Source organism: Dreissena polymorpha, unplaced genomic scaffold, assembly GCF_020536995.1.
Source record: "Dreissena polymorpha isolate Duluth1 unplaced genomic scaffold, UMN_Dpol_1.0 chrUn010, whole genome shotgun sequence".
Classification (NCBI taxonomy): Eukaryota; Metazoa; Mollusca; class Bivalvia; order Myida; family Dreissenidae; genus Dreissena; species Dreissena polymorpha.
Window position 1 is genome coordinate 697419 of NW_026273324.1, and position 21075 is coordinate 718493.

General features: G+C 35.0%; 1 protein-coding gene across 1 annotated transcript in view; it reads left to right on the forward strand.

The window, feature by feature from the left end:
* LOC127863492 (receptor-type tyrosine-protein phosphatase kappa-like) overlaps positions 1 to 21075 on the forward strand; it is a 43925-nt gene that overhangs the window by 13609 nt on the left and 9241 nt on the right. Inside the window, exon 13 of the mRNA XM_052403040.1 lies at positions 862 to 1004. Within this exon, the coding sequence (XP_052259000.1) occupies positions 862 to 1004 (143 nt within the window). The remainder of the gene's footprint in view (positions 1 to 861; positions 1005 to 21075) is intronic.

Below are 21075 nucleotides of genomic sequence, written 5' to 3' on the forward strand. Positions count from 1 at the left end.
ATGAATTTTGCGATATTTGTATGGCTTGTTGTACATTCTTAAATGTCAAAAGTATATGCATGGATTATAAACAATGCACATTACACGAAATAAGGAAAATGTGATATATTGACAATTCAAATACCGTTTGTCGATATACAGTACATTTACATGTGAAATAAGTCGCGTTTATTATAAATCGTCATTTGTTTGTTTTTTTTTGGGGGGGGGGGGAAATGACGCAAAAAGTGTCATTTTATGACGCCATCAATCATCTGATATATTATACGGATGGCGAAAAATTATGTCATATGACTAGATTTAAAGGTTGAACGTCGTATAATTTTGAAGCTTAAGTTTTCTCGACTTATTAATTATCAAAAATCATTCAGTGATAAAGTAAAAAGTAGTCTGTGCACGCGACAGGTATATCCCACAGTGTTGAAGACAGGCAAGTATATTCCACAACGTGTTATACCGTCAATGTCGCGGTGAAAATGGGATAAAAGCCTGTATGTAAAGTGTCATCACAGATAAGCCTATTCAGGCCGCACACTGGACGACACTTTCCGCCTAGACTAGATTTTCGTTTTGATGAGACTTTCTTTGAAGGAAAAACTCCATAACAGCAGCAAGTTTCGTCCTGGATAAGCCTGTCTTTACTGCACATGCTTATCTAAAACGACACTTTACGCGCATGCATTTAGCCCAGTGCTTCCCAAATTATTCTCATATTTATATTTCATACTATAAGCTAACTAAACAGATAGGTTTCTCAATACTTAATACTCGAAAAATGTTATCTTATTCAAGCGTACATATCTTGTTCAACTACGCTTTGTCCGCAATACATGAGGTTTTCCTATATTCAATTATTTACAGTGCCTGTTTCCAGAAATGCGGTGTCGTGGCTGTTTTGATTAACGAGATTTATCGCATATCAGCACAACATGGACACATTAACATCTTAGAATCTGTCAAGACGATGGTGCAAGGAAAAAGTCTTCTTATCCACAGCAAGGCATGTATATTTGATAAAACATTTGGCATTTAAGTTGTAAATGAACTTTCAGACGAAGGCAACTTTAAGTATGGTAACAAGTTGCGCCTTAAACCCCGATTATTACGGAAGTATGAACCGTTGTTTTGCTTTTCAAACTCACAATAAAACAAATTGTATATATTTTCTAGATGCAGCTGAAATTCTGTTATGACGTCATATTGGACTATGTGGAGCAGCAAGCCACATATCAGAATTATTAATGATACAAGAAATGTAACACATGGTTTTGTACTCATGAGCTATGGATCTCTTTTCTTTATAAAATCGTCTTGGATAGAGGTGTTCTCATCTGGCGATGCTGGCTCGAGTTTAAATATAAAGAAGTGAAACTTCAGCTGCTGGAGCAGTATTGCATTCTTATTATATACCATTGGTTGGTCCTTTATTGCCAAAAACAGTATGAAACAACACACACACATATAAAAATAAAGCTGGGGTCAGTGCCTTGGAACGCTCAATGCAAAGCATTGGGGGTTGAAACCGGTTTTTGAGCGCTCAACCTCACACGTAACCAGCAATATTCATGACACATATAAGTGTAAATAAAATTTAACCTGATAGCATTGAAACACAAATTACAATGATAAAAGGGAATTAAAACGCATCCAGTTCAATGACTATTTCATTACTCAATGGTAAGAATGAGACCAGAGCAACAGAGTTACAACTTTTTGAGGAACGATGAAATGTAATTGTAAAGAAGTGACAACTACATTCCTTCTTTTTACAAAAAGATTTAAGAATGTAGCATCATATAGTTGATATTTTTAAGACCATCATCGTGCAAATACAGGAAGAAGTAGCAATATTGGGTTAAAACGATCCTTATTACATAGTTTAGTTTTTAATGTGACTGCTAAACAATAAATCAATCAGACAAGAAACGCCAGTCAGAGAGAAAAATATTAATAAAGTTTAACGATATTAACCCGATGACCTATGCATGTACCCAAAACAGTGAACGTGGATCGGATGACGTTATTTTAAAGCGATGACACGATGACGTCACCAGTAAAAAAAATCCAATATGATTAAAGAAGCAGTACTGTAAAATAATTTTTTTAAAGGGAAATGTTTCCTATAACAAGTTCAAATTCGGATTATGTGTCTTATTGCCGGCACGCGCTTCCATTCAAACGCTCATTTTTGTACTCGTCACCCTAAACCGCGAACGAAAAAAAAATTGCTCCACGGGCTACATGCTACTATACTGCCTGTTCATATTTCAGTTTTTTGCGTCTTTATTTGAATTATGCTTTTTCCTAGAATCAAACTGTATTTTTGTGTCATCATCGGATATATATGAACAATGGAAATAGAGCAAATGTACATTACAATGAACGCTATTTAGAAATGTCGGTGTTAATAGCTACTCACAGCTAATGTTATTTTGTTAATATGTCTAACTGATAATATATACAATTAGTATTGAAATTGCATTGTATTGTACAGATTTATTGTTTATAAGGTATTGTGTACACATTACTCAAATGATTCATGATCTCGATGTATAACTATTGCATATATATATGTAAAGATATGTCACCCCCCTCCTACCGAACTTGTAAACATGGAATGTTTTTGAACACTCCATTTAATAGTTTCCCTTTGTATCTTGTATTATAGTTACAATATCTAACACTACTATTATCTGTTTACGTTATGGATGATATCACTGTTCCCTACTTGAACAGGACAATATTGTTAGAACTCGTTTTGTTATGTTGCCCTTACTGCATACCTTGTATACTTGTGTAAATAAAGAGTTTTTCTGTTCTTCTGTTATAAAGAAACGCATTCAAATTAATTACTATGTAATTACTCAATGAAAGGAAGGAGTCCAGAGCAATAGAGTTACAACTTTTGAGGAACGACTAAATGACATCGCGAACAAGTGTCAACTACATCCATTCGTTATTCAAAAAGTTTTAAGAATCTAGCAACATAGAGTTAATATTAAGATTAAGATCATCATCGTTCAAATACAGAAAGCAGTAGCACTAGTGGGTGTAAAAACGCCATATTACAAAGCTTGTTGTTTATATAACTGCTAAGAAACGCCCGTCAAAGAGAAAATATTGATAAAGATTAACGATATAACCCTGATGACCTATGCATGTAGATTACGTATATAGAAGCGATGAAACGATTACGTCATTATTTACGAAATCCAATATAATTAAAGGGGTAGTACTGTAAAATAAAATAAAAATATTAAAGGGGACACTGTTTCGTATAACAAGTTCAAATTCGGATTATGTTCCTAAAGAAAATGACACTTTCTTCTTGCTCCGCCTGCTTGAATAAACTATTCTTCTCTCAGCGGTCACTGCTGTTCACTATTAAATGTCACCCAGATCTGTTCAATAAACGAAAACCACGGGGAGCGTTGGGTTGGTAATCTGGAGAAAATAAGCCCACATAAATGACAAAAAATTTTTTTTCTGAACCTTAAACATATTACTGTGATTTTATTAAATGGGCCGAAAGTGCTGTCGATTGTTGGTCGATAAAAATCTTTTCAAGTGTTTGTTTGTAGAAATCTAACAGACAAAACTATTTGAAAATGAATAATAACTTGAATGCTTTGTTTATATTGCCGACTTACAGTTTAATTAAGTTTCATTTGCTGATAGTACAGTATCGTATTCAAGCGACTGCAGTTACAGTAATCTTACTACAATATTTGTTAATTGCAATTATTTGTTTTAAAACATACTATTTTGTGTTGAGTTAATAGTTTAAATCTTCTTAGAAACAGTATAAATATATATAAACTTTTAGGTACTTTCGTCTTCTATGACCGTTCAAAACTCTACATAAATTTAATATTATATAGAAAGTATTCATGTTCTGTTTTTGTCATTAAAATTATAGGAATTCAATTGCCTACTGGACGGAATAAAGACAACTATCCATTCAATAACATTTTATTATTTTTTATTTCAGTAAAAGTAATTTCAGAAGTGTCCTCTGTCTAAATAATTCAAATCTATATTTAAATAAAGTTTGCTTGATTAAGACATTTTATAGTCAAATCATATGTTCTTCAGTCATGACCATCATAATTTGTGGAAAACGATTCATGTTAATTGTTTTATTTTGGAAGCTTTGGGATGAACCACCAACATTATAAATGTTCTTTTAACAGACTAATATGTTGATCTATCCCATCATCAGACGTGCATTGTCGAAATAAACCACTGTGGAATATATTTTCTTTTATTTCGGCAATGCTGAAATATAGATGTCACGCGCGGAGGAGGATGGCCATATTACTCGGAATCAACTAGTAATTATTTTTAGTAAAATCGAATTAGATTCAACAAAACAAACAATTTAATACCAAGATGTTATATATTTTAAACACAAAATGCAACACAAAAAGCAAACAAACATTATTTAAAAATGTTAAGTGCGCGTACTCATTAGGTCATTATTAACATGTCAATCGACAAAAGTCATATTCTTTCCCGCTAAAGATGCAGTTGTTTAGTTTTTTTCAGTATTTCTCTAAAATCGGGGACGTAGAGGTATGATAAACAGAACAACAGGTTAGTTCCTGATCTTTTTGTAATATATTTGGCTCGGCACGAATAAAATAATAAAACAATGTTTGCTTAAAATAACTTTTGGATTTTCCGTGTAGTTCTATTTTCCTAATCTGTTTTAAAAGAAAAAAAATTACGAATAAGAAAATTGATGGGATAAATCAAATGCTAGGTCGGTGCCGAATAAAGCGAAGTTTATGTTGCTCGGCCCGAAAATCTGAACCACTCGCCAAGGCTCGTGGTTCAGATTTTCTAAGCCTCGCAAAATAAACTTCGCTTTATTCGGCACCGACCTAGTATTCTATATTTGTTAGACAAAACTTATTAAGGTAAACATGTTTATTTAAAAAGAGAAATACAATATTATTACACTTAAAGTTTGTCCTGGTTTACAGTACATTCAATTGCATCATTTTTTTTCTGAGGTTTTTATGTTAATCTTGACTTTTACCAAGATATTTATTTTTATGTTTGAACTACTTTACCAATTGTTCACAATTACAAACAAACCCACAGTTGCTACGAAGGTAAGCACAAAGAATAACCAAAACAAGAAATAGTCTAATGCGGCAACAACGTCTACCCATTTAATCTCAGTTACGGAATGGCTCTTTCCGTCATAATTGCAATGACACATCCGAGCCGAACGGTAGAGCTTCATATATCCTGAGCCAAATGAGTCCGTGTATTTATATAGAAAAGACAGTCGCGATTCTAACAGTGATGCTATAACAGCCGCAGTGCTTGCGTTATCATTGCCGTCATGTAAACTGAGGTGATTGAGACGGTGTTGGAATTCTTCGGAATCTAAGACGCTACTATTGTGAGAAACACGGCCCAAGACAGGAACACTGTGACAGCATAGGAAGCGCGCTCAACCGCCGATACCGGTAGTGCAAAAGTGAGGACGTTTAAAAACGAAAGTAAAACCATAGGGGCAGAGTATGTGGAACACTTAAAATATTGACTTCCGCTTCAACTTCATCTTAAAAATAACCATGGCCTCCTCTCCCTTGACCGTATCAGCTGTGGTGGAAACCTTAAATTATGAAGTATATAGCTCACCAGCATTATCGACATTACGTTAACTGTGTAATGTACATGTCCTTATCGTATTCGTATTTGTATGTTCACATGTTTTACAAGAAGATTGACGCAATTACATATTATGTATTTTTGAATGTTTTAATAATCGCTTTTACTCGATTCCAGTACAAAAACAAAAGTATGCATTATACTTTTATTTAAATGTATCTCATAGGTCAGTCTAAGGTTGATATTTCTGAGATAAGTCACACACATAAACAATGATGTGCTCGACGATAACAATAATTTATATATCTTGTTTTATATATGAATGCCATATTAAGAATATTACATTGGTTCAGCCGGTTAAGTAACAGGAATAAGTATCGAATCATAATGAAATTATGAAACTCAAATATTTACTTTAGAATGGGCGTTCAAGTATTCATCGGTTCCAGTTAGGCTGCGATATATGGTTTGTGATTAATGCTAACATTAGTTTAATCTAAAATAAATGCATATTGTACCAACGACCTTCTTGAATTTTCTTGAAATTCGTATACATAGATGCCTTTCTGTTTTTTAATCATTTATACTTCGTATTTAGAATAGCTACAGGCAGAAAACTTCAGAGGACATTCCTGTGTATCGAATGGGAAATATGTGATGTCTATGTCACATGTGGCCCCCAGAATCTGTGCATCCACACATGCGTTTATCCCACGTGTTATAAATCTATCGCCAGAAGTGTGGTCTGAGATTTCTTGTTGCAACTAAAATCTTTTTTTTTGTTTGCCCACATACCGGTTCATGTCTACAAATTTAGTATTTAAAGGATGCTTATAAATTGTGTATGTTGAGTAATAAATCTATATATTTAGTTTTGTTCCCTATTCACTTTTCTATATACATAGTTATAGGCATGCAGTAATATACATTCTAGTACAATACAAAGACTATGTATGCGGAGGTTATTTAAATCATGTTATATCATTCTCGACATATTATTTCATACCTGGTAAGGCCTCCATAGAACCGAACCATTAGCATCCACTGTCAGCAACAAATGACTAGATCCCAGACCAGTAAATGTCCGGAAGGATTTATGAAGAGCAACATCCGGTCGCCAGATATCATTTTGTTTCTACAAATTCAAGGAATTTAGAACATTGTTATCTTGAGTTTGTCATATAGGTAAGTAAAACTCAATCATAAACGAAAACAAAACATATGATTTAAGCACACATTGAAATCCATTTGTGCGTTATTGTGTTGTTAAGTTGTTATTGTATACAGAACTATGTATTTGCTAATCACTATCTATCGCTGGACACATTACAACATAGTATATGTTGCCTTTCTATCACAGAACTAGACTTTTTCAATTTATTTCCTTTGAATAAAAATGAATAAAAAAATCAATATAGCGTGCATGCGTCCGTTAAGACGAAATCAATCAACAGCCCTTTATGTTGCATTACAGCAGTTCTTACATGTTTGATGGTTAAACAACCATTTAAATGTAACTTGAATCTTTATATACTCTGGATGATATTTGAAACATTTGATATGTTACTCTTTAATCGGGATTGCTAAAACGTTTCACATTATAATGTAAATTAAGTTAACAAACAGTTATTCAATAGAACAAATAAACTGAACAGTCGAATTTTGATTTCATAAGTGTAATTATGAGTATTTGATGAGTAAAACGTGTTACCAATGCAAGAATTTCAAGTCCTCCGTCTTTCTCTGGATTCCAATTGAGAAATTCATCAAGCCATTGAATGTAAAGATGTCCGCTGATCTTCATGTTTTCTTCTTGTTCATTGAACCCAATAATAGCTTAAAGAGATACAAATACAAACTCATAACAAATTTACAATGCAAGAAATATTCAGCAAAACCTTATTAATGAGCTGTGAGTAAAGGCAATGTTTTTGTTCTGATGCTTAGAATTTAAACCAGAATTACAACGGTTTATTTAAAAGGCAATGCAGCAGAAATAAAAGCGCCTTTATCGGTAGGTTAACAGAGATAGTGTGGCCATTTGCTGCTTGTTACAACAGAGACTGTGTAGCCATTCGTTGATTGTAACACCAGATGATAGTGTGGCCATTCATTGATTGTAACACCAGAGATAGTGTTGCAATTCGTTGATTGTTACAATGGAGATAGTGTTGCCATTCGTGGTTTGTAACAACATAGATATTGTTGCAATTAGTTGATTGTAACAACAGAGATGGTGTTGCCATTCGTGGTTTGTAACAACATAAATAGCTCTTTCAGAGATTGTTACAACAGAGATAGTGTGGCCATTTGCTGCTTGTAACAACACAGATTGAGTAGCCATTCGTTGATTACAACGAAAATGATAGTGTGGCCATTCATTGATTGTAACACCAGAGATAGTGTTGCAATTCGTTGATTGTAACAACAGAGATAGTGTCGCCATTCGTGGTTTGTAACAACATAGATATTGTTGCAATTAGTTCATTGTAACAACAGAGATGGTGTTGCCATTCGTGGTTTGTAACAACATAGATATTGTTGCAATTAGTTGATTGTAACAACAGAGATGGTGTTGCCATTCGTGGTTTGTAACAACATAGATATTGTTGCAATTCGTTGATTGTAACAACAGAGATAGTGTTGCCATTCGTGGTTTGTAACAACATAGATATTGTTGCAATTCGTTGATTGCAACACCAGATGATATTGTGGCCATTTATTGATTGTAACACCAGAGATAGTGTTGCAATTAGTTGATTGTAACAACAGAGATGATGTTGCCATTCGTGGTTTGTAACAACATAGATATTGTTGCAATTAGTTGATTGTAACAACAGAGATGGTGTTGCCATTCGTGGTTTGTAACAACATAAATAGCTCTTTCAGAGATTGTTACAACAGAGATAGTGTGGCCATTTGCTGCTTGTAACAACACAGATTGAGTAGCCATTCGTTGATTACAACGAAAATGATAGTGTGGCCATTCATTGATTGTAACACCAGAGATAGTGTTGCAATTCGTTGATTGTAACAACAGAGATAGTGTCGCCATTCGTGGTTTGTAACAACATAGATATTGTTGCAATTAGTTGATTGTAACAACAGAGATGGTGTTGCCATTCGTGGTTTGTAACAACATAGATATTGTTGCAATTAGTTGATTGTAACAACAGAGATGGTGTTGCCATTCGTGGTTTGTAACAACATAGATATTGTTGCAATTCGTTGATTGTAACAACAGAGATAGTGTTGCCATTCGTGGTTTGTAACAACATAGATATTGTTGCAATTCGTTGATTGCAACACCAGATGATATTGTGGCCATTTATTGATTGTAACACCAGAGATAGTGTTGCAATTAGTTGATTGTAACAACAGAGATGATGTTGCCATTCGTGGTTTGTAACAACATAGATATTGTTGCAATTAGTTGATTGTAACAACAGAGATGGTGTTGCCATTCGTGGTTTGTAACAACATAAATAGCTCTTTCAGAGATTGTTACAACAGAGATAGTGTGGCCATTTGCTGCTTGTAACAACACATATTGAGTAGCCATTCGTTGATTACAACGAAAATGATAGTGTGGCCATTCATTGATTGTAACACCAGAGATAGTGTTGCAATTCGTTGATTGTAACAACAGAGATAGTGTTGCTATTCGTGGTTTGTAACAACATAGATATTGTTGCAATTAGTTGATTGTAACAACAGAGATGGTGTTGCCATTCGTGGTTTGTAACAACATAGATATTGTTGCAATTAGTTGATTGTAACAACAGAGATGGTGTTGCCATTCGTGGTTTGTAACAACATAGATATTGTTGCAATTCGTTGATTGTAACAACAGAGATAGTGTTGCCATTCGTGGTTTGTAACAACATAGATATTGTTGCAATTCGTTGATTGTAACACCAGATGATAGTGTGGCCATTCATTGATTGTAACACCAGAGATAGTGTTGCAATTAGTTGATTGTAACAACAGAGATAGTGTTGCCATTCGTGGTTTGTAACAACATAGATATTGTTGCAATTAGTTGATTGTAACAACAGAGATGGTGTTGCCATTCTTGGTTTGTAACAACATAGATATTGTTGCAATTAGTTGATTGTAACAACAGAGATGGTGTTGCCATTCGTGGTTTGTAACAACATAGATATTGTTGCAATTAGTTGATTGTAACTACAGAGATGGTGTTGCCATCCGTTGATTGTAACAAAATAAATAGCTCTTTCAGAGATTGTTACAACAGAGATAGTGTGGCCATTCTTTGATTGTAACATGATTTAACCACACAAATGCGATCGATGTTAATGTGTTTACGTTTGCTCGTAAAGTGCTTAAAAGAATTGAATTTTCCGTGTGATATATGTAACAAATACACTTTATTCGCGTTGTTGCGAAAACTAGTACCAATAAACTCACTTTCCTATAAAACAAATCAGCTTCTCCGGTTATACAATGGAATTCTAAAGGCAACAACATGCTGTACTCTATGCATTTATTGCTTACGTATGGACCTTAACGCATTAACGCATCATGTTGAAGCCTATTTTCTTTGCGATAAACTTGTTTCGCCAGAACTGTATTTTACCACTACATATACGTATATACGTGATACGTCATCACACAAGCCACTCGACTGAATACAAACTCTTGGAACAATTGACTAGCGTAATATTCCGCATGTATTTTACCACTTCATATACGTATGCCATCGAAACCCATACTCAAATAATGTCTGTGCTAGACGCAAGTCATAAAACTGAACGATAACCCAGTCGTACAACTAAATTCGAGAAGAAAGTTAAGTAAATTTTCCATTTACAAACACAGACGTATGCTGAGTTGTAAGCATACCATCACTTAAACATGAATTTCAGTAAACGGTGTATTGCCTCATAATAAACAAGTATTATTTTAGTGAATGTAGTCGGTGTCTTTAAAACTTAATATCGTACCAAAACAAGAAATGAATCTGGTGTGCAAGCATAGATTCATTTGTATATAATTAAATAAAATGAATAAAGTACAAATAATATTGCATCACAATTTTGAAGCGCATAGAGAAAACACCTAGAAGCTATGTTCAACATTCTGTTCTAGTGCCAATTTAACGAATGCATATATTTAAAATGAATGGGAGTAAATAAGCATCGTCTATTGAAAACGACAGGAACGAACTTCCTAGCACATGCCGCGCCTTATTAAACAACTTCATGGAAATGGTAGATATTTTTATTTTATGAAACTAACTTCTTTCATTTTTCGATAAGCCTTCCAATCTAAAGATTGCATCATAGAGCCATGGTAGCAGACATGTATGACCTACGGCTATGACAAGGCCATGTTAATACCTGGTAGTTCTGCTTTACAACTGAATCATATCCATATTAAACGATAGGTGTGACGTAAAATAGGACATATCCGTGGTCGAAGAAAGGTCTTACTTTTAAATGAAAAATGGCCATGTTAAAAGATAGGTCTAGCCTACAACTGCAATATAGCCATATTGAAGGATAAATGTGACCTTCAAAATGTGACATAGCCATGATAAAAGATAGGTCTGATTTACAACTGGAACATGGCCATGTTAAACGTTATATCTGACTAAGAACTGAAACATAGCTATGTTAGTAGGTAGGTCTGATTTAGAACTGGAACATAACATAGGTATTAGATATGTATGACTTAGAGTTAATATAATATGGTAAAAGAATAGACTGCCTTACAAATTGCACATAGTCATTAAACGATACGTTTGACTTACAACTGGAACGAAGAAACGTTAAAAGGTAGGTCTGATTTACAACTGAAAGATACCCATGTTATGGTATAGATCTTACTTACAACTGGAAAAGATAAGTCTGACTGATAACTGGAACATAGTTATGGTACAAGATAGGTCTGTTTTACAACTGGACATAATCATGTTAAACGATAGGTCTGACTTACAACTAGAACATAACCATGTTAAAAGATATGTCAGAATTACAACTGAAGCATAGCAATGTCAAAGGTCTTACTAACAACTGGAACAAAGTCCTGTTAAATGATAGGTGTGACGTGTGGAACCGGAACAAATCACAGTAGCACGACAACTCGTTCAGACCCAGTTGAACGTCGCTTTGATGACTCGACTGAAAACCAACCAGCAGTACTTTGTCGGGGTTATTCGGAAAAACGTTACCATGAGATAAGATAACAACCTTGGGTCAAGCCAAAGTGTTAATGTGGTCGCTGTCCAAAATATAACACTGCGGACTAACAAAAATCATGTTATTGTGAGACTGCCAGTCGAAGCATTTGTCTTGTCAGACAGAGTGCTGAAAAAGGGGTTTAGCCTTAATATGTTACATGTAAGCCATGACAACCACGGGCTGAACAACACTCGGATATATGTAGAGACCGTTGCCAAAGCACTTCAAGACAACGAAGAACATCATGTGAACGTAGTAACATTGTGTATGACCAGTCCACTATGCGGGGTTGGAGCTGTGATAAAGAAATAGACTAATCACTAATAAGTAGAGTGGACTTACCAAATCATCGAAATTGCTTCCGAAACTATAGGCATTTATAATGTAACGCTACTAGCATTATGTCGTCAGCAGCAATTTGTGTACATTGCTTGCTTACTGTAACAGTGATATATGTGGTATATCTGGAGATTGGTTGTATCAGTGTAATTAGCATGTTTTGAAAGCCATTAATAGTTCCTATAGATATCATGCTGTTTCAGATAGCAGTATTTTCTTACTATTAACATAAACGTGGGTAAATGGGGGTAGCTATTATGTGGCACAGGCGCTTGGACAGCCGTATTGCTTTGTTGCCAATAGATGAATCATCGGAATTCAATTACAGCTGAACAAAAATATGTTTGCATTTATATTTCAGTTGTATTTGCCATGCTCTAATCACCGAAATGACGGGATGATATCATACATTGAGAAGTTACACTCAGATTATGTAATACCGTTATTCATGGGAGACTTTAACATTAACTTGCAGAATAATGATTATAGCAATAGAAAATCACTGATGCCCGATTGGTCGTCTGATGCTAAGTATGTTACGATAAATACTGGTGATATGTATGTCGGGCCAAAATGTTCAGTTGTCTCGTTTGACAACAGTAAATCATACCTTATTTATTGTGTATGCATGCTTGTAGAAAATACATGATAATGTTATGCATTGCGAAATTATTGATGATGATTGTTTAAATGTTTCGAATCACAGACCGTTACCAGTGAAATTACTTATACCTGTGTTTGAAACAATGAACCATTTACATTTGTTCCGAGAATTAAAAGGAAAACGCGAATCGGACTCTTACTATTTCTCTTCACTCTGCCCTAAAGTAATTACCCGTGTAAAAGCATTGCCAGTTCCATAAGCCGTTTTGTAATACAGCTGGCACATAGGCTGTGGTGTAGGCAACGCCGTCCGCGTACTTAATGTCATGAACAATACAGACAATCATACAAACATTCAAAACCTGACTTCCGGAGACTACCGTTGGCACTCAAACCAGTTCATGCTACAACTAGAGTACGATCTCAACAAAGCGACTGATCAGAAATGGACAGAAACACAATCTGGAAAATTGTTTGTTCCGGGAAAAGAACGAATGCGTTATTTAAAAGTTCTGGCGTCAAATTCAATAACAAGATATACATGGGCGCACAGGAGCTTACCGAGCAATGGGGTAACTATTTCAAGATGTTATACACTCGGTCAGATAACCCTCAATTTGACAACGAATGGAAACAACGCGTCGAAGATAGGGTAAGTTATGTGATGTCGACATTCGAAGCCAACAGCTTTGTAACTATTCTGTCGGAAGATGTTCACGCTGCTATCACAGACTGTTCAACAGGTAGAGCCGCCGGATGTGACGCCATATGCTAAGAACATTTACTTCTTGCGGTAGATATGCTTTTGTCCATCGTAGCAAACGTATGCACATATATAATGCGAAATGTTTATGTCCAAGATGAAATGGAAAGGGTGTGATAATTACACGCCGTAAGAGCGGTAAAAAAAACTTAAAGACAACTTAAACAATTATCGAGCTATATCATTGACTTCCACGCGGTTGAAGTACTATGAAACGATAATTCTTCAACGTTTCAATGACGTCATTCGTAATATGCGAAAGTGTGTTTTACGCCCGTGAAAACAAAAGCGGGTTATACGTCTGCTTTCTGGATTACCTCCAGGGTTTCGACCGGGTCTGGTACGAAGGCCTTATTTTACAAGTTGACGGAGGCCGGCCTTGACACAACTATGCTCAATAATATAGAAAAATATTACCGGATCATCACAAGTTGCGTGATGTTTACAGGTCTAATGTCGTAGGCTTTCCAAATAAAATAGGAGACCAGGCAAGGAAGCAAAACATCACCGATCCTGCATCTCACTTTCATCAACGATCTTTTTAAAGAACAGACGGAGAGTGTGTACGGATTTTGTATGTTTAATATGAACATGTAAGCACCGACCGTTGCGGATGATATGATTCTAATAAAATTATCCGGACATGCGCAAAAATGCATGTTATCCGTTTGTGCCAAGTACTCAAAGCAGTGTCTGTTCGGGTATAACTCGGCAAGTGCGGCGTTATCGCCTTCAATGACAGTGTGCGGTCTTTTTGGTAAAGAAAGTGGTATATGAGAACGCAAATACTAAATGAAGTCTAGAGATACCACCACTTAGGTATTATGTGCGACAATTCACTTTCTATAACCAAATCGCTAGCAACAAACTGCGTGGAACGTTTCTAAACATTCTGAATAGTGGGTTACATACAGAAGCTTTAAACACATACTTAAAACGTTATACCAACTAGTTGTTTTACCTAAAGCACTTTACGGATTTGAACTTTGGAATCAATGCACGCAAACCGACATTAAAAGACTTGAAGTAGCCCACAGGTGTTGCGTTAAGCACATACAGTCATTGAAACTATTCCACCAACACTGACTTCTCACTTGTATCGTTAGATGTTGAATCGCTCGAAACATTTCGTGACTCAAGGAAGCATACATTTTTGGGCAAATATGAGGTCTTAATTGTGGACCAACCGCGTGTTCCTGAATAGACAGACGCGTGTTCTTAATATTGATTATCAATGCCAAGGATTTATCCTATATATATTTAGGAAGAGCACCCTCCGGAGACACGTGGCAAATCCATGCAGTGAAGCAAGGTACTCGGATATATGCACTCAAACACCTGGTTTGTCCGAGATAATGCCGAAGGACGGAAACCCATATGTTCTATATGTAATCTCGTAATTCCATCCAGAGTTGCTGCCCATAGTGAATTCAATTAATAGAGCGGTAGGGCGTATGTTATCAAGATTATAAGCAGAACAGTGTCACAAGTGCTCAAGATGGTGTGATAATATTGTTGGACATTTATTTTTCTTCTGCCTGTATATAAATAAACCCCACATAGCACGCATGATTGCACTCGTCATTCAAACCTGCGGGGTAGACTTCTACTTACAGTGGTGCAGTTTTCCGCTTGAACAACTAGCAGATGTATTAGTGTGTCTAACCCTCCTCAAGCGCGACAACTTATTTAATTCAAAAAACGTTATATATTGAGTTAAAGGGATACATTTAACATAAAAAGTCTTGCTCGGACGCTATTATCCAAAATACTGTACAAATATATTATAGAATTTCCCTGCAAAAGAATGGGCCTCAACGCATTAACGCATCATGTTCAAGCCTATATCATTTGTGATAAACTTATCGCACTCTACTTGTTTCGTCAGAGCATAGGATACACCATTGTATTTTACCACTACATATACGTGTGTAATCGAAACCCATACCCGAATAATGTCTGTGCTAGACGCAAGTCAATAAATTGACCGACAATCCAGTCGTACAACTACACTCGATATGAAAGTTCAGTAAATTATCCATTTACAGACACATACATATACTGAGTTGTAAGCATGTCATCACTATAACATGTATTTGAGTAAACGAGTATTGTCCCATAATACAAAAGAAATGTTTTAGTAAATGTAGTCGGCGTCTTAACTCTTAATATTGTTCAAACAAAATAGGAAATGAGTGTGGTGTACAAAATATTTTCATTTGTATAGAATTTAACACTGTGTATAAAGTAAAAACAAAACTGCATCAACAATTTAAAACGAATAGAGAATACACCAATAATCTGTGTTTAGCCTTCTGCTAAGATGCTTATATAAACTGGTGTAGCAGTAGGTATATATTTCAATATGTTTAACTATAACGCTATTGTTCAAGATAAATACATAGAGAATACTAGGTAAGCGTTAAATACAGAGAAGTTTATGTTGCGAGGCTTACAACGCCGGGAGCGCGAGCCTTGGCGAGCGCTTTCGGTGTTCGAGCCGAGCAACATAAACTTCTCTGTATTCAACGCTAATCCTAGTATTCTATTTATCCCATTTTATTTTTTCAACTTGACATTTTACATAAATAGATCTAATAACCTTAACAATATTTTTAATTCTGTCTTAAAAGCGCTTAAAATCTAACGAATGTAACCATGCGTAGTGATATAAATGTAGTTGTTCTGGTACACAAAATAGTCATAAATTTTTTTTAACACATTACGACCGCGAAAAGAAGATTTTACTTTACTATAAATCATTTTATTTTCGAAAGAAAATACGATATTCGAAATCCAATATTGCGGCGATTGCTCCTGACAAAATGATGTCGATGTCAACATACATGTACACCATCGACGACCTTGACAATTTCGACGAGTAAGCAGACAATTGCAGCGACTGACACTATTTTGACTTAATATACAGGGCAATACGTTTTCCGACTTCGGACGACGTATTTAAGGACGCGCAGAACGTGTTTTTTATATAATGTTATGGGTTTGCCGTGTGTGATCCGATGTATCAAAGGCGCACATGTTAAAATCATTTCCCCGAGAACAGGGAACGACAAAAGTACAAACAAAAACCAAAACTCGTTCGAACTAGTATCTTACCTTTTAGTATCCTTTTAAATCCATCTAATTATCCAGTTAACTCAATAATTGACGATTTTGCATCTAGGGTCTTGAATAATTATTTTAGTATAGTTAAATAAAGACCCTTATGCCATCCTATCACTATATTCAAATGAGTTTACGAACTCAATAAACTTTCTTCTTCGTCACACGCTACGTCATGTAGGCCTACTCTATGTACATTACTGCTGTTAAAATGAGCCGGAGCAGTTTATCAAATAATAGCCGTTGGTAAACTCGGTTGCATTTGCATATGTCTGCATACAAACATAATTATGTTTAAACTTGCTCAATGTTTTATTTGTCTATGGTAAATGACCTTTTTGTACAAGAAAATAATTTAATATATAAATACACAAAGAATGGAAAACATTCCATTACACAACAGATAAATGAGTGGATAATACCCGTGTACAAAATGGGACGTTCCAAATTCCAGTGTGGTGCTATTTTTACCATCTTATACTTTACACAGCTCTATGCTTAACGTGAATTAAATCGGAAAGCAAATATTGCAGATTATTTATAAATTGTGCGATATTTGTATGGCGTCTTGTACATTCTTAAATGTCAAAAGTATATGCATGGATTATAAACAATGCACATTACACGAAATAAGGAAAATGTGATAAATTTACAATTCAAATATGTCGATATACAGTACATGTACATGTGAAATAAGTCGCGTTTATAATAAATCGTCAAATTTTTTGGGGGGAAAATGACGCAATAAGTATGTCATTTTATGACGCCATCAATTAGCTGATTCATTATACGGATAGCGAAAAATAAGTCTAGATTTAAAGGATGAAGGTCGTATAATTTTGAAGCTAAAGTTTTCTCGACTTTATTTCTTATGAAAAATCATTCAGTGGTAAATTAAAAAGTAGTCCGTGCACGCGACAGGTATATTCCACAAGGTTGAATACAGGCTAGTATATTCCATAAGGTGTTATACCGGCAATGTCGCGTTATAAAAGGGATAAAATTATAAACATCAAGAAGCATGTGATAGTTAATCACTCGCGAAGAGGTGAATAGAGTGGCGAAAAACATTGACCTATGAATAAAGAAACGGCTAACATTTTTTTTTAACCAAAAAATAATCTTAAAGACAAATGTCTTTCTTATAATCAAACAGTGACCATTTGTATTATTTCATGTTTTCCATACCCTTACTCAGGGAGCAATAAATAGGACTTTTGAGACGAAGATCGGTCTTTAAATGTGCTATGGTCACATTTACGAGATTTCTCAAATAAACATGCACTGGGAAATCAAGACACTTATTCTTTCAACTTCAGACTTGGTTTTAATACGTCTTTTCAATAACGCGTATGCTTAGATCATAGTGATTTCATAGAATACATTTAAAAATTGTTTAAACTACATTCAAATGAAAAGTATGTTCTAATGTTGACCCCGTTTCGCCTCTCAGAACAAATTAATTTAGCGATGGGGTATCAATTTATAAACGAATCAGAATAGAATTCTATACACTTTTTTCTTTTGTAAAACTTATTATTATTAAACACATTCTTGTTTATATTTTTGAAGAAGGCAATCATAAGAGTATCTGTATTTGAAAACATTAAACAGTAATTTCTTTGTTTGTTAATGAATTAATTACTTCATGAATTTTAATGGAAATAAGGTACACCTTGCGATTCAAACGTAATTTTGCTGTAGTAAACGGGAAGATATTATATTATATTATTTTATTATACAAGTAACTTACAATTAAGAACCATATCTGTCTGAACCACGAGCACATCGTCCTGGTTTATTAAAGGGCGGATAGTTTTGCTATATCCAACTGATTGAAACAACTTCATGATGAGGTTTTTGGAATCATTCGCTGGCTCTGAAGTCACAAAACACGTGGTACAGATCCATTAAAATATAAGCAGGCGTAAAAACACACGCGGCATGTTTAAACACAGTCGCATTCATCCGGTCGAACTTTAGAATAATGAATACGTGGTTTTTACTTGTGTCCCATGCATAGCACAGGAAGAGAGAAGATCATATGGGGGTCGCTTCAAATTATCTTTTGTCATTTATCAGTCTTGATGCGCTTCATTGCTCTTTGCTGGTTTACAAAATCACTGATGTTTAGCTTGGCTTCTTTTCTGTGAAAGATTGCGCTATTGAAGTGACTTAAATACAGTGTCGATATTGATTATAGCCAATATGTGTATGACACATATTCATTCAAGATGTAATTGGTGTTTTACAACCTATGTTACTACTTTTTCTTGAGATGCCGTACGATCAAAAGTAATGTGTAAAATATGAAGCTGCGTACTCAAATCTAGTGAAAAAGAAGGGATTCAGCTTTTACTTTTACTTTTACTTTTAATTGTGCATCAAACAGTTGTAATTACGTTGTTGTGGTGTTTTAAGCCCCGATGTTTTGCGTTGAAGTATCCAAGGCGGAAACGTAAGCTTTAATCATGATCTGTATATTTAATGCCGTACGGTTTGTATTTTGTTTAAATTGGCTTTGCCTGAAAAAAAAAGGTCAATAATGTATTTCCTGAGAACGCGTTTTCAGTTGACTTTTCATTTATCCCTAACCAAATCTCCTATGATTACACCATTTGTACACAATATTACGATACCACCGCTACATCTTCGGGCGCACAAATCTTAAAATTTTCATTAGAAATAAACAAGTTGATAACCGTTCACAGTAATATTTCGTGTTACATTGGTCCATTGTTGAAACAAAAACAAATATTAAATGAACTGTAAATATTTACAAAGTCAGTGCAGGACTTGGCGTGGGCCATGTAAACACGTTTCCCTGATGTCTCGCCTTTTTCATGTGACGTCGTCTTGCACTGCCTTATGATATACGTCCAGCCTCTTATCTCGATCTTGTAAAAGAATCCATGCTGATTTCGCGTTATGTTCCGGCATATATCTTCATCAATCTTGACAACCTCGACATTCGAGTATAAATACTTCCGACGCCGCATGAGAGTTTTGAGCGATGAGCACATTTTTTTTGGTCCGCCATGTCGGTACAAACTTAATTTCCTTAGTCAAAATAGCTTCCTGCGCATCATCACACGTTTCTTAGCATTGTCGTAACATGAGCTTCATGGATGTTTGTCTTTTCTTCTATCGGTTGCTTTTGTTTGTCCGGCCCCACGCCGTGTTGTCTTTCAATTCGACAAAATGCAGCCTTGAGATTATTCTCCATTCTAATTCCAATGAACTTCCGGCTAATTCATTTCCGTTCAACCGAACAATGTAATCGACTCAAGTGTCCATTGCTTAATTGCTTTATTAAGATGTCTACGGCAGTAGTCCTAAAGATTTCTGTCTCAGTAACCAACGAGCGAGTATTACCATTTCTCGGTCACTATAAACACACATGCACATTGCATTCGCCGTCAATGTAAAACTGATAGAACTTTATATATTATCTATTATATTCAAATAAATATACGTAATTATAAAATTAACATTAGCATAGTACACTTTATTCACTTAAGCATATGACAGCTTATCATGTGTACAAGTTCATAATAATGACAGACTTGTGTAAAAATATCAATAATAAAAGTATAATTGATGTCATATATATTTTATTAAATCACTCCAAAGTTAGCATATTTTATCTACAGCGCCAATGTTGGGCGGACGAGGACATGTTTTGCTCTCGACAATCCCCTTTCAAAAGCAAAGATAGAGAAATGATGGTCCAAACAAAGGTAACGCGATTGTTTCAATTTTAACTGAATACATACTTGGATCTTAGAACTATGTATTAAGATATATGTTTGTCCATGTAGGTGTTACAAATGATCTTACACTATGTTGAGAAAATAATTTAGAAATTGTGTGAAATATGTATTCGTGGGACATGTACACATCGGTTAATCATAAACATTAAGGTCAATGTACAGTGGAACCCCTCCAAACCGGACAACCCCGGGACCGAGAGTAAATTTTGGTTTAGAGAGGATTCCGGTTTAGGGGAGAAATTTACTTTTTTCTTTCAGAAGGTCAATAACATAGACTTATGTGGAAAAAATACACTCTTTCAGAAATATTTAATGGTTTATATATATAACATTCACTCAAATTGCATCACGTAAGAACCACACATATCCCTTTTAATTTCTTGCGTCGAAAGCATTATCACAAAATATATCAAACAGTGCACCCTGAATACAATGTTATATGCATTTGTTAGGTGGCTTTTCAGACTAAAAAACATGTCAAAAACAATCAGTTTTTTCAAACATCTACCGCGCAAGATAGTCCTCTCCACCTTGTTGATCATTTCATGAAGACTGACATTAATTTCAGTGTCACACTTAAGAACCATATGTTTGTTATCAGTAATTATAATCAATATTAACACTTCTATTGATCGATATT